At 38.3% G+C, this 12412-nt stretch overlaps 1 protein-coding gene across 1 annotated transcript; it reads right to left on the bottom strand.

The window, feature by feature from the left end:
* Positions 1–638: 638 nt before the first annotated feature.
* Positions 639–3710, bottom strand: LOC122024891 (indole-3-acetic acid-amido synthetase GH3.17-like). Its single transcript, XM_042583615.1, has 4 exons — positions 3418–3710; positions 3234–3335; positions 2348–3162; positions 639–1391 (listed from the first exon to the last, which is right to left on the bottom strand). Exons 1-4 carry the CDS (start codon positions 3708–3710, stop codon positions 778–780), a joined length of 1824 nt encoding a protein of 607 aa, XP_042439549.1. The 3' UTR covers positions 639–777.
* Between the last annotated feature and the right edge of the window lie 8702 nt (positions 3711–12412).

Here is a 12412-nt window from a genome sequence, read left to right as displayed (position 1 = left end):
TAAAGATAAATTCACCATTTACTTTAAAAAAAAATTATTAATAATTAAATATTTATATAGACTCTAAATCCTAAAAATAAAAAAATTAAAATATAGACCTAAATTTTAATCTTATCGAGAAGAAAAGAATAAAATTATCTGAGCTCACATTTGAGGCCAAAGGCAAAGTAAATAATAATTTGACAGAAAATTTGATAGGGATTTTATCCTCTTTCCAGAATTTTTTGAAATGATTAATGATCGTTTTTGAAATGAATTTGAAGAATACTTAATGCATATGACTGTACTTATCTCCTTATTTATATATATATATATATATATATATATATATATATATATATATATATATATATATATATATATATATATATATATATATATATATATATATATATATATATATATGAGAGATGGACCCTAAAAATCTACTAAGATAGGGGATTTTTTTTCTACAATTAAATTTTAGACACATAAACCAAACCAAAATCTCACATCCCATTTAATGCCGTCAGTTGCCATACAAGTTAGATTAGCAATTCAAAGTGACAGGCCTGCTCTTTCAACCCCTGTGTGCTCGCGTTCAATTTATTATGTTCTTAATCAATTTATAAAGAAAAACAAACACCAAGCTAATTTAGACATGATGGCGTTGACAAATCCAAAGATGAAATTAAACCTAAATCATCAATCCAGGACTGTTGTCACTACGCTAACACAGTGGACCAACCTCGAACACCTTCCGTGCATCCTTGAACTTCAGGACGGAGCAGCAGAGCCTCATGAGGAAGGAGGAATGGCCTTGACGTCCATCTCGTAGGGCTCCCAAAAGGGCACCTTCGTGCTGAAGAACCTGCCCACCACCACCTCGTCCAGGAGTCGGATGGCCTCCGGCGGCTTGATGCACCGCGGCGTCTTGTACTGGTTAACCGACGACCCCCGCGAGACGCAGTAGTCCATGAGCACGTCGAACGCGCCGGTGCGGACCACCCTGATCTCCAGCGGCCCGATGGAGAGGTCCCGCTTCCGACACCGCCGGTAGACAGCGTCGAGGCAGGACTCGACGGCGGAGCAGCAGTCCTCCATGACGGCCCGATCGAGTGCCAGGCCGTCTTCGTTGCCGCTGGCGGCCGTGGCCTTCAGTTCCCAGAAGAGGACGTAGTGTCCCGGGATGGAGGCGGTGTCGGCGTAGCTGGTGTACTCCGTCAGCAGCCACCCGAGCGGCTCGAGCAGGAGCTTGGCACGCGTCACCGCCCGGAGGAGGTCCTCCTCGTTGGTCTTGTCGGTGTCGACGCTGAGCACCACGTTGCGCCGGTGCACGAACCGGAACTGCGGCGCCGCGTTGTGGAAGCCGGTCACCATGAGGATGTCGCCCACCCTGTACCTGTACAAACCTGCAACATCCGTGCATATTAAACAACAATTAGTCAAACATGATCCCATAATTAATTCAATAATCGTTTCCTTTATCTTTACATATAATCTATCTCACTATTGCGATTCAGATAGGAACTACATCAAATTATGAAGAGAGGATTAAACGTATGTAGGCGAATACATAATAAATGGCTCATCCAACATTTATCTGTTGGACAAAACAAGTGGACCATAATCTAGAAAAAGTTCACGACAAACTAAATCAGAAGTAGATTAAGATCTGGTTTAGATTCTGGTAGATCGACACTTGTTTCAGATTTTCTTCACGAAAAATTATCATCCCTAACCTCATGGGGAAAATTATCATGCCCTATGAAGAAAATTATCATCCTTACCCTCTCTTAAATTCTCATGGGAACATTATCATGCTATGCGAAAAAAATTATCATCCCTAACCTCTCTTAGATTTCTATGGGAAAAATTTGTACGTCGTCGTCATCTAATTTTCAGACAAAAAATAGAGGAGGAAAACTGGAAGCGGAGAGGACAAAGAAAATGTAATGATCAATAGGCTAAACAGGTAGCTGCCAAAGTCTAGGAGCAAGAGATGATCTATTATCAATTATTGAGAAATAAACTAGTACTTGATCTGCTACGGTGATTGTGAATCTTGCATGGTCAATGATCGATCTTCTGTTCCAATCGCCAGCTGTTTAGCTCTCTAAACAATTTTAAATTGGGTATGATGAAGAGACAGAAAACCTTCTATAAATGGATGGCTAGGTATCTCGACATAAAGTCAGGATCGATTGTTTGATCACATTGTTTATGTTTAATTTGGACATGCAGGATCTAATCAAGGAGCTGTTGGAGAGGGGAAAATAATGGAGGGGATCGCATGTGTCCGTCATTTGACGAACAAGGAGACTAATGGAGTCATGTGGGTGGAAACACAAGGAAAGCGAAGTCTCACCTGTGAACGTGGTGACAACGAGCTCGTAGTAGCGGCCGACCTCGACGTCCACGAGATCCACCACCTTGAGATCGCCGGTGCAGTCGGAGGCGCACTCGTAGGTCCGCTCGTCGTCGACCTGCATAAACTCGAAGTAGGCCATGTTGGGGAGGAGGGTGTAGGAGACGTCTGCCGGGCGGTCGAGTGGCCGGAGGTTGATGCCGAGGTAGCACTCGGAGGATCCGTACATGGTAGACACAAGCGGGAGGCCGCCGCCGTAGAACTCCAGAAGTGGGATGTACTGCGCCATGGAGCCGGTGACGATGACGTCGACGTACTTGGTCCGTGGCCAGAGCCGCCTCACGATGCCTCCCCATGACTCCGGCTGGCCGCACTCCGCCTCGATAAGGTCGGCCAGCGCAGGGTCCGGCCGCAAGAGCACGCGGCTAACGGCCTCGCGGCATGGCCCGTCGGGGATCCAGTCGCTGACGCGGCCGGAGCGGATGTTGGCGCAGAGTTCGCGCCAGTGGTCCTCCAGGAACTTGACGGCGCGGAGAAAGGCGGAGGCGAAGACGGCGCCGACGCGGAGCACGTCCGTGCGCTGGACCAGGCCGCAGAGCAGCTGGCAGAACATGCTCTGTTTCGCGTCGGAACAAAGGATGACCTCGTCGGGGCTCGTGAACACATTATATCTATTGAACGGTCGGTTCCGGAAGTGGCCGCTCTTGTAGTAACTCGTCAGCACAGGCCTCGCCGGAAGCCCTGACGGCGTGCTGATCTCCGGCTTCACGAATAGCAGGTACATGCTCTTCCCCTCCTCCAGCCCCTCCACGTACCTGATCACCTCAAACTCCACTGTTACATTAATTATCCAAATCAAACAAAGAGTTGTTCCTTATAATCTCACCGGTTCATCACGGGGATCAAGATATTGTAGAAGAAGGTTTTCCGGTCGAGTTCCTCCGCCGTCGACGGCATCATCTTCGGCTGCCCGCCTGAAGTCCCAGAACTGGCAGAATTTGCAACACAACATTAGCGTGCATGAAACAAATTAAGTAGCTAGCTAACCGTCAAGCTTGTTTAATGCTTACCTCGTCAGGAGCTCTAAGATGGGTTCTGTGGAGATGATCTGAGAAGGCTCTCCATTGGCAAGACGATCTATGTAAGGCTTAACTTGATCGTAATCGACGACGGGGACCTCCTCCTTGAATTGATCTAGGCGGCTCCGGCCATGGAGGAAGCCATGTAGGTACTCAGTCCCGGAATTCCTCTCCAAGATCTCCTGCAGCACCTCCTCCTGTATCCTGCCGGCATTCGTGGTGAGCTCTTCGATGAGCCGCATGCTGCCTTCCAAGTCATTGGGATCGCAACTGAGCACCACCATCTTGGGAATTAAACAGCCACAAGGTGGAGAGCAATCAAGAGCGACGAAACGAGGAGGAATTCAGCTCAAGTAAAGGACAGTAACCATGGCGTTAAGGTGAGGAAGACCACAGACGTTGGCATGATATATATAAACACACTCTTTCTCTCTCTCAGTCACTCATCAGACATGTTTGTGGAGTTGGGTTTCTACTTTTCAGTAGCTTCTGAGGCGAGGGAGAGAGGAATAAACAAGCGTAAATTGAGTTGGATTTTTCGGAATTGGTGCATTTGCAACAGATTTATTGGAAAGGGCATTATATGTTGGGGGAAGAATAGGTTGTGAAGGTCCTACAACACGTGCTCATGTCTGGAAGCTTGTGATTAGATGCACTTCTGTTGGGTCAAACTGATTGAGAATTCTGTTTTTGGTCACACACAATGTGTGCACATCAAAAATACAATGTTCTCTTGCAATTAACAAGTGAATTAGGCAAGCAGGCAGGGTGCCCATATATTTTTAGCTCAGTGAGCAAGACCCTTGGGTGACATCAAAGTGTTGTATCTCAGCTCAAAACAAGTACCAAATCAAGTTTGAGGACGGACTTTGGCAGGTTGTTTTGAACAGGCTGTCCGCGGGGAAGGCAGCTTGGAAGGTTTCAGCATTTGGAATGTACTGAGAATCCTGTGGCCATTGGTTGTTGAGATATGCACTTCTTGTCCTAATTTTTGACCTCGCCACATGAATAAAACTTCAATATTGTTACTGTTTTACCATCAAAAACTAATGTTCCATTCTCCTATTTGGGATACAAAAGAAGAAGACCATACTCGAAGTGTGTCCTAAACACGGTTTGGGGGCTTTGGTAAGTTGTTTTGAACTGCAGGCTGTCCGCAGGGAAAGCAGCTTGGAAGGTTTCAGCATTTGGAATGTACTGAGAAACTTGTGGCCATGGGGTTGTTGAGATAGGCACTTCTTGTCCAATTGATTTAGTCCTAATTTTTGCACTCGCCACATGAATAAAACTCCAATATTGTTAGTGTTTTACCATCATAAACTAATGTTTCATTCTCCTGTTTGGGACACTAAGAAGACCATACTCGAAGTGTGTCATTTAGAGAGCATTATTGACTTCCAAACTAAGATTTGGAAGGACAAGCTAAGATACATCAAATTAAGCTTGATTAAGAATTAGAATTAAGGGTAGAAATAAAGAAGGCATCTTTGTTTTTTTTCTTCTAAATCATCAAATGGAAGCTCCGCTCTATGATTTTTTTTTCTCAAAAAGGTATCCACCTCATTTTTCAGTCGTATACAATTACTCAATTACCCTTTAATACTGTTCAATAATATTATCTCTCGATTAATTTCTGAACCTGTCAGACGTGTTATAGTAGTTACGAAATCATAACTGCTATATACGTTATAACAACTATCAAACCGTAGCTGCTACAACATAAATATTAGATGAGTAAATTGAATCTACATTGAATTCATACTAACGTTAAATAAATTAAGTATGTATTATAATAATTATGAAATCGTAGTTGCTATAATATGTAACAACTACTAAATCACAGTTGCTACCATGCATTCGACTGACTCAAGATTTAAACGGAAGATTTTGACCAGAGATAATAATAAATTTAAAGTGGGATGATTAAAAAAAACAAGAGTATTTTTTTCACTTTTGCCCTAAAAGTAATTTGCAGAATATTCCGGACTAACTGATCATATGTCAATAAGACAAAGGAACGTAGTGCAAAATTTGAAGGATCACTTACCGTCACTATATATATAAATATAGAATATCAAATGGAATTCTTAACTTGTATCTTAACATGTAGTTTAAGTTGTTATCTTACTGTATTTTTTTCATGAAAAGGTCTACTGCATATTTAATCACTGATGCGGTGATGACGAAGAATCTCATCCTGTTGACACGGTAGAGATCATAGGAGGATAAAATTAAGATGGTCAATACATAGATGTCATCGTCCGATTGGGTGAAGCATGCCTCGATTGGAGAGAAGGCTTTGACCCACCGTCGCCTTCGCTGCGAAAAGAAGTCAAACAATCGACGTTCAAGGGAGACGACGTGCAGAAGTCGAGCTGAGCGACTACCCGCTCGGCCAGACAGCAGAGCCTGACCGATAGAGTTCAACTTCGACCGAACGGCTACCCCGCTCGGCCTGACAGCAAGTCTCGACAGTGGCAAATTGGAACTTCGGTCGAGCAGACACGTAAGGGAGCATCGAGGTTCTGGCCGATCGGACGGGGCACCAGAGTGGCGAATCATCGGCCGAGCGGTCAACCTGCTCGACCTAGCAGTACACTCTCTCTGATATCCAGCGACATCCTTTTGAGAGTTGGTGCCGCCGACATCGGGCATGGGCAGTCAGAAGATCGTACGACGAAAGCTTCCACTGTGACTTTAGAAATATGCTCGACCTATTAAGGTACTGTGTCAGAGACACTTTTACTGACAAGTCTTTTCAGGAAATACTTTGAGAAGTGTGCTCACCTTGGGAAACATGCACACGCACTACCGGAGCTCTATATAAAAGGGAAGTCCAAGTATCAACGGAAGTACGTAATACATACGATATTCACTGTTTGTGCTACAGTCTTCTTATTGCTCCGTTTTATTCTTCATCGTCGGAGATTGACTTGAACGTCGGAGGGTCAACGCCAGGACCCCTTCCCTGGTTCGGCACTGACATAATTTGTATTACAGGCCCGAATGGAGTCCACAGAAGATCAATATGAGCACCCCATCCTAATTTCCGTCTCTTTAACTTTCGAACAGGATTACTCAATCAATTTTCTTTTTTGTTCATTGTATTTTGAAGGAAAGAGGCTTCAGCCGAGAAAATACAGATAATATAATTATATGCTTGGTTTGTGATACATCAACAAAACCGGGCGGGATCTGTAATAAACGATCTGGGTGTTTGTCTTTTAGGAGGGTACAGGATCCTTGAAAAGGGCAGGAGATGAGCAGGAAAAAAAGGGAGGGAGAGAAATGCTGTAGAGCTACAAGAATGTGCCTTGACTCCACCTACACTCTTTAGGCCTAATTAATCACGCCATACTTATCCAAACTATTCAACTATTATCTTAATTATATTAGTCTCCAAATGCATGTGCTTTTGAGATTTCTATAACTATCTTTTGCATGGTCAAATGATGCAGCCATGCAATGATGATTACTGAAACAAGTAAGTGATCTTTAACTAAAATCAAGAACAAAGATGACACTCGAGTAGGCTGTGATTGTTGCCTCGCTGCCGGCAGAGTCCGCAAGAAAAGTGCCGGAGATTTATAAGACCTATTTTGTCCCAAGCCTACGAACATTTTCTTATCAGGTGATAAAAGACGATTTATTCACCTGATAAAAGACGATTTATTCATCTAAATATCCTGTTAATTCATTCTTAGGTCAATATAGAGAAGATAAATCATAGATGACTACTAACCATTAATATAAGTGATCAAGACATAAGGGATGACATGCTCAGATACATCAAATTTCGACTCCAAAATCCCACATGACAACACTCTATATTTTAAAACATTTCCCTATCACATATTATGAGCAAGAGACAGCAAAGCTACCTCCAAGTTCAATTCTGACCATAAATATGATGTAATTGATGCGGGAGCGCAATCGGAAGATGACATGTGATTGAAGAAGTTAATAATTTTACCAAGTGGCGATCAAAAGTTAACAATAATCATCCTGACTCCTGACCACCCGCTCTTGACTCTTGACTTCCAATTCCCCACTCTCGACTTTCTGGCTCCTGACTCTCGACCCCTTGCTCCTGACTCTCAGCTCCTAGCTTCTAACTCCCGACTCTCAACTCCCGACTCCTAACTCCTGACCCTTGACTCTCGACCTAACTCTCGATTCGGGTTCAAAATGCCCTCTGACAAAACTGGAATTCCCCTAGTTACTAAGAGTCATTATTTATTGAAGATGTGGACAACGCAACTATTATAGCCAGAAAAGTGAAAAATATCACTATTCACTTTGAAATTAAGGGGGTGTGATGGTTATTCATTTTTAGATAATATGACAACGATCACAAGAAACGAGGGGCACGAGAAAAGCATGGAAAGTAATCATGATCCTATGACATACAACTAGAGCTCTTGAGAAAAGGTACACGCATATAATGCATCAAACCCTAATTCTTCCACAACTACTCCTCTTTCAAGGACTTACTTGAGTGTCAAAGTGGCTACGCCAGGGAACCCCTGACTGTCATTCTAACCTTCTCTTTTTGACGTGTTCTCATCCTAGGCTCCTTGGAAAAGCTTCGCGAGTTCGCGTGGCCAAGTGATCATAGTCAATCTTAGTGTACAATCACCAATGAGTCAACTGTCAACATTCTCAGATATGATCAAAGTGGTATCGTCTATGGAAACTCTGAGTTAAGAACTAAACTGAGACGTTGTAAGATGGATGCCACTGGAAGACCCAACACTGAAGATATTGAAAGACCAAACGTCATCACTATGGCTACGAAAGACTTCAATAAGCTAGTTGCAACTACAGTACAAGCTGTGTTGCTGGGACAATCCCAGCAACCGACCCTACTTGTATTGATACGGTTAGCACTAACGGTCTAACTCAAGTTTTGATGAATGGAAAAATAGGTTAAGTTAGTTTCGTTGTTATCTAACACTCTGATTGAGTGTGCAAGAGAAGCCTGGACAGGTCGACGAGCTGACCTGATGTCTGGTACGAAGCCCAGCTAGGTCGACGGGCCGACCGGATAGTTGGCACGAAGTCCAAACGGGTCGATGGGCTAACCAGACATTTGGCACGAAGTCCAGCTAGGTCGACGGGCTAACCAGATAGTTGACACGAAGTCCAAACGGGTTGAAGGGCTGACCTGACGTCTAGCAGGTAAGTGAAGGTAAGTCACTGGAGGGGAGTGACTGTGAGAACACGTTCCCGGGAATGGAACATTAAGCGTCGATCTGACTTAGACCCATTTCGGATACCTAAGTCGAGATCATGACTAGATTCCGGTCTCGAGGAGACGGAATCTAATTACTATTCTGCTTATCTATAAATTGTGCTAACATTTTATTTTGTAGGATAATATTATTTGCATTTTACCTCGGACTAACTCTTTCTTGCAGGAGAAGAATTTTCTGGAGAAGAGTGGTCCGGGCGCCCAGAATGCAAACTTTATCCCCAACACACGTCGACACGTGGAGCTTCATGAGTGGCTGGGTTATGTCACATTCAGGGTACCTTGAAGGTATCCGGGCGCCCCGAACCTCCTATATAAGGAGGGTGAAGGCTGGAGCAAGAAGAACAACGAAAAGATCTACTCCTCTGTGCTCCTGCGACGCTGCGAAATCTCTTCAACAAAGTGCTATTTCTGTTTCTATCTTTTCTTATTGTCGGTTTTGTTTTCTATACATAATTCCTGTACTTCAATTCTGTAATTATTCTTCGAATTATTAGTGAGTGTCCATCGAAGGCACCCTTGTGTGCGGGCCTTGGAGTAGGAGTCGCTAAAGGCTCCGAACTAAGTAAATCTTTGTGTTTGCTTTGGCTTATTTATTTTCCGCTGCTTACTCGATATTCTTTTAAATCGCTATTCACCCCCCCCCTTCTAGCGAAACTCACGATCCAATAAGTGGTATCAGAGCAGGTACCACTCTGATTTGGTACAACTACCAATCAGACAAAGGGGGGTCCTTTTAAAAGAAAAATTAGATATTGTTTTTGCTTAAAATTAGATATCTGATTTGGTACAACTACGCCTTTCGTTTTTTCCCTCCAAAAATATTTTTGAAAAGTTCATTTCCATTTTTTCATCGTTGGTCAATATTAGTGAAATATCATATTTTCCAAAATTTGAAATAATATTTTTTTAATATTTTATTATTTTTTTAAAAAAAATGGTGAAATATTATATTTTTTTTCTCCAGCACTGCTAATCCAAGACCAAGTCTTGGGATCTTTCTTTTGTTTCTTTATGTGCAATACCAATGTCTCTTCTAGAAGGACGGAGCATCAACGAACCATCTCCATATGAGATGTACGAGAGACATGAATTCAATTTGTGGAGGATGCAGATAGAAAGCTTTATTTTCATGAACGACTTTGATAGTGGCTTGGCACTGAGAAAATCAACACAAAACTCAGAAGCAAACCAAAAGGTAATAAAGTTAGTTTCAGATTTATTACCTAACAAAGTTAATTGCAGGATAGGAAAAGTAAAGGATGCCCACGAGTTTTGGACTTGTCTGACCAAGCTTCACAAGGAGCCGTTGGAGTTAAACGATCAAGTCAAAATTGAATCCGGAATCAAGCCAGACCCAACGGAAAAACCTACTGAATTAGGGGTTGCGCTCAAGATTAGTAATATTTATCAAAATACCCCTGCTAATAGTAGTTTAAATAATAGGTATGTTAATTTAGATATTTCTGAAAATTTACGTGAAAGTAGTATAGTTGACAATACTTGAAAAAATACCCCTCGGATATTTTTTGATAAAACAAATCTAATTAATTTAGAGAATACAGAAAATCTGAAAATAATTAATAAACCTAAAAATTCAAATTTAAACCTAAACAAATCTGAAAATTTAAATGATAAAGATGACAAGGTATCTAGATAAAATTAATAAATTTTTTAATAAATTATTTAATAATATAGACAATATCAATCTAGAAAATCATATCCAAACCCAAGATAATTTAATTAACAAAAAATTAAATTTTAATGATAAGTTTAATCTAATAAATTCCACTAATCATATCAACTTAAAAAGCAAAGAAAATATAACAGTAAAATCAAACACTTCGAAAAAATCAAAACTAAATTTAATCAACTTAAAATTAAATGTTAAAAATAACATATTAAATAAAGATAATCTAGAAAATTCAAAATTAACAATTAATAAAAGGTTAAAAGATAAACCTTTAAAGAAAAATAATTCAAACAATTTAATTAATTCAAATTTAAAAATTAATAAAAATTTAAATTTTAGAAATAAGCTATTAAAGAAAGATAATTCAATTAACTCAATAAAATTAAAATTGAATGAAAATTTAAACTTTAAATACACTCTTTTAAAGAAGGACAATTTGACTCATCTAATTAATTCAAAATTTAAAACTTAAATTTAAATTACAAATTAAATAAAAATATAAAAATAAAATCAATAATTTAGGGGAGGCTCCAAACTAATTGGCACCTTCAAAAATAATCTACCCGACATGGTAACCAAAAATAATCTACCTGGCAGGGTAACCGAAACTAACCTACCCAGCAGGATAATTAGGATTAAAATAAAAAGGGACAAAGTTTAACTTGGTGTACATTACTGGTGAAGTTTTGGATGATAGTACGTTAGGGAAGCTTAGTCTATGCATGTCTAGGAAGATATGGATTCGACCTGGTGCATTTGGCTAAGTGGAACTAACCGAAACTACCCTTTGTGGATCCTAACTAGTTAGACCAAGGTTTTGTATTAAGTTCAGTGGATAGAACTATTTGGAAAACCTCGAAGGCATTATTACTCAAATGATGTCCAGGTGACTCATCATAGCTCAGAAGTTTAACCAAAGAATGACTATTTATTGAGCCCAAATCTAAACCTGAATCTAACACAAAGTTAAACCAAACTCTAAAACTGAACTTAACTTATCTCACAAAATTATAGGATTCTCTGATTGAAAATTTAAATCGGGTAAGATGACTAACGACTAAACATTAAATTAAATTAAAATTAAATTAAATTAAAATAAGATAAAAAATTGTTTCAAAAATTTATTTAAAAATTATTTTAAAAATCATTTTAAAAATTCTTTTAAAAATTATTTAAAAATCTTTTACAAATTCTTTTAAAAATTATTTAAAAAGCTTTTAAAAAATTCTTTTAAAAATATATAAAAAACCTTTTAAAAAATATTTAAAAATCCTTCAAAAAATCCTTTGAAAATTCCTTTAAAAATTATTTAAAAACCTTTTAAATATCATTTAAAAATCCTTTTAAAAATATTTTAAAATCCTTTGAAAAATTATTTTAAAAATCCTTTAAAAATTCCTTTTAGAAATCCTTTTAAAAATTATTTAAAAATCCTTCTAAAAATATTTAAAAAATATTTTTAAAATTATTTTAGAAATCCTTCTAAAAATATTTTAAAAATTATTTTAAAATCCTTCGAAAAATCCTTTTAGAAATTATTTAAAAATCCTTTTAAAAATTATTTAAAAATCCTTTGAAAAATTATTTCAAAATCACTTTAAATATTATCTAACATTATTTTAAAAATATTTTTAAAATTATTTAAACTCATTTTCAAAAATTAAAAATTATTTTAAAAATTCATTTAAAAATCTTTTGAAAATCTTTTAAAATTTCTTTTAAAAAAATTATTTTAAAAATTATTTAACAATTATTTAAAAATTATTTAAAATTTATTTTAAAAATTATTTAAAAATTACTTTAAAAAATATTTTACAATTTTTTTAAAAACCATTTTAAAAATTCTTTAAAAAATCTTTTAAAAATACTTTTAAAAATTATTTAAAAATATTTTAAAAATTATTTAAAAATCTCTTAAAAATAATTTTAAAAATTATTTGAAAAAATATTTAAAAAATATTTTAAATATTATTTAAAAATCTTTTAAAACTATTTTAAAAATTTATTTAAAAAATATTTTAAAATTCTATTAAAAAATA

The sequence above is a fragment of the Zingiber officinale genome, chromosome 9B, assembly GCF_018446385.1.
Source record: "Zingiber officinale cultivar Zhangliang chromosome 9B, Zo_v1.1, whole genome shotgun sequence".
NCBI lineage: Eukaryota > Viridiplantae > Streptophyta > Magnoliopsida > Zingiberales > Zingiberaceae > Zingiber > Zingiber officinale.
The sequence above is the reverse complement of the archived record's forward strand: the minus strand, read 5'-3'. Positions and strand labels throughout refer to the sequence as shown.

Bases quoted from the DNA above. Each gene is read 5' to 3' on its own strand.
- LOC122024891 (XM_042583615.1), bottom strand. From the start codon at position 3,710: ATGGTGGTGCTCAGTTGCGATCCCAATGACTTGGAAGGCAGCATGCGG. The intron at 3,336-3,417 runs GTAAGCATTAAA...AAATTCTGCCAG, and splicing joins ATCTTAGAGCTCCTGACGAG to TTCTGGGACTTCAGGCGGGC. The intron at 3,163-3,233 runs GTGAGATTATAA...TGAGGTGATCAG, and splicing joins TTGATCCCCGTGATGAACCG to GTACGTGGAGGGGCTGGAGG.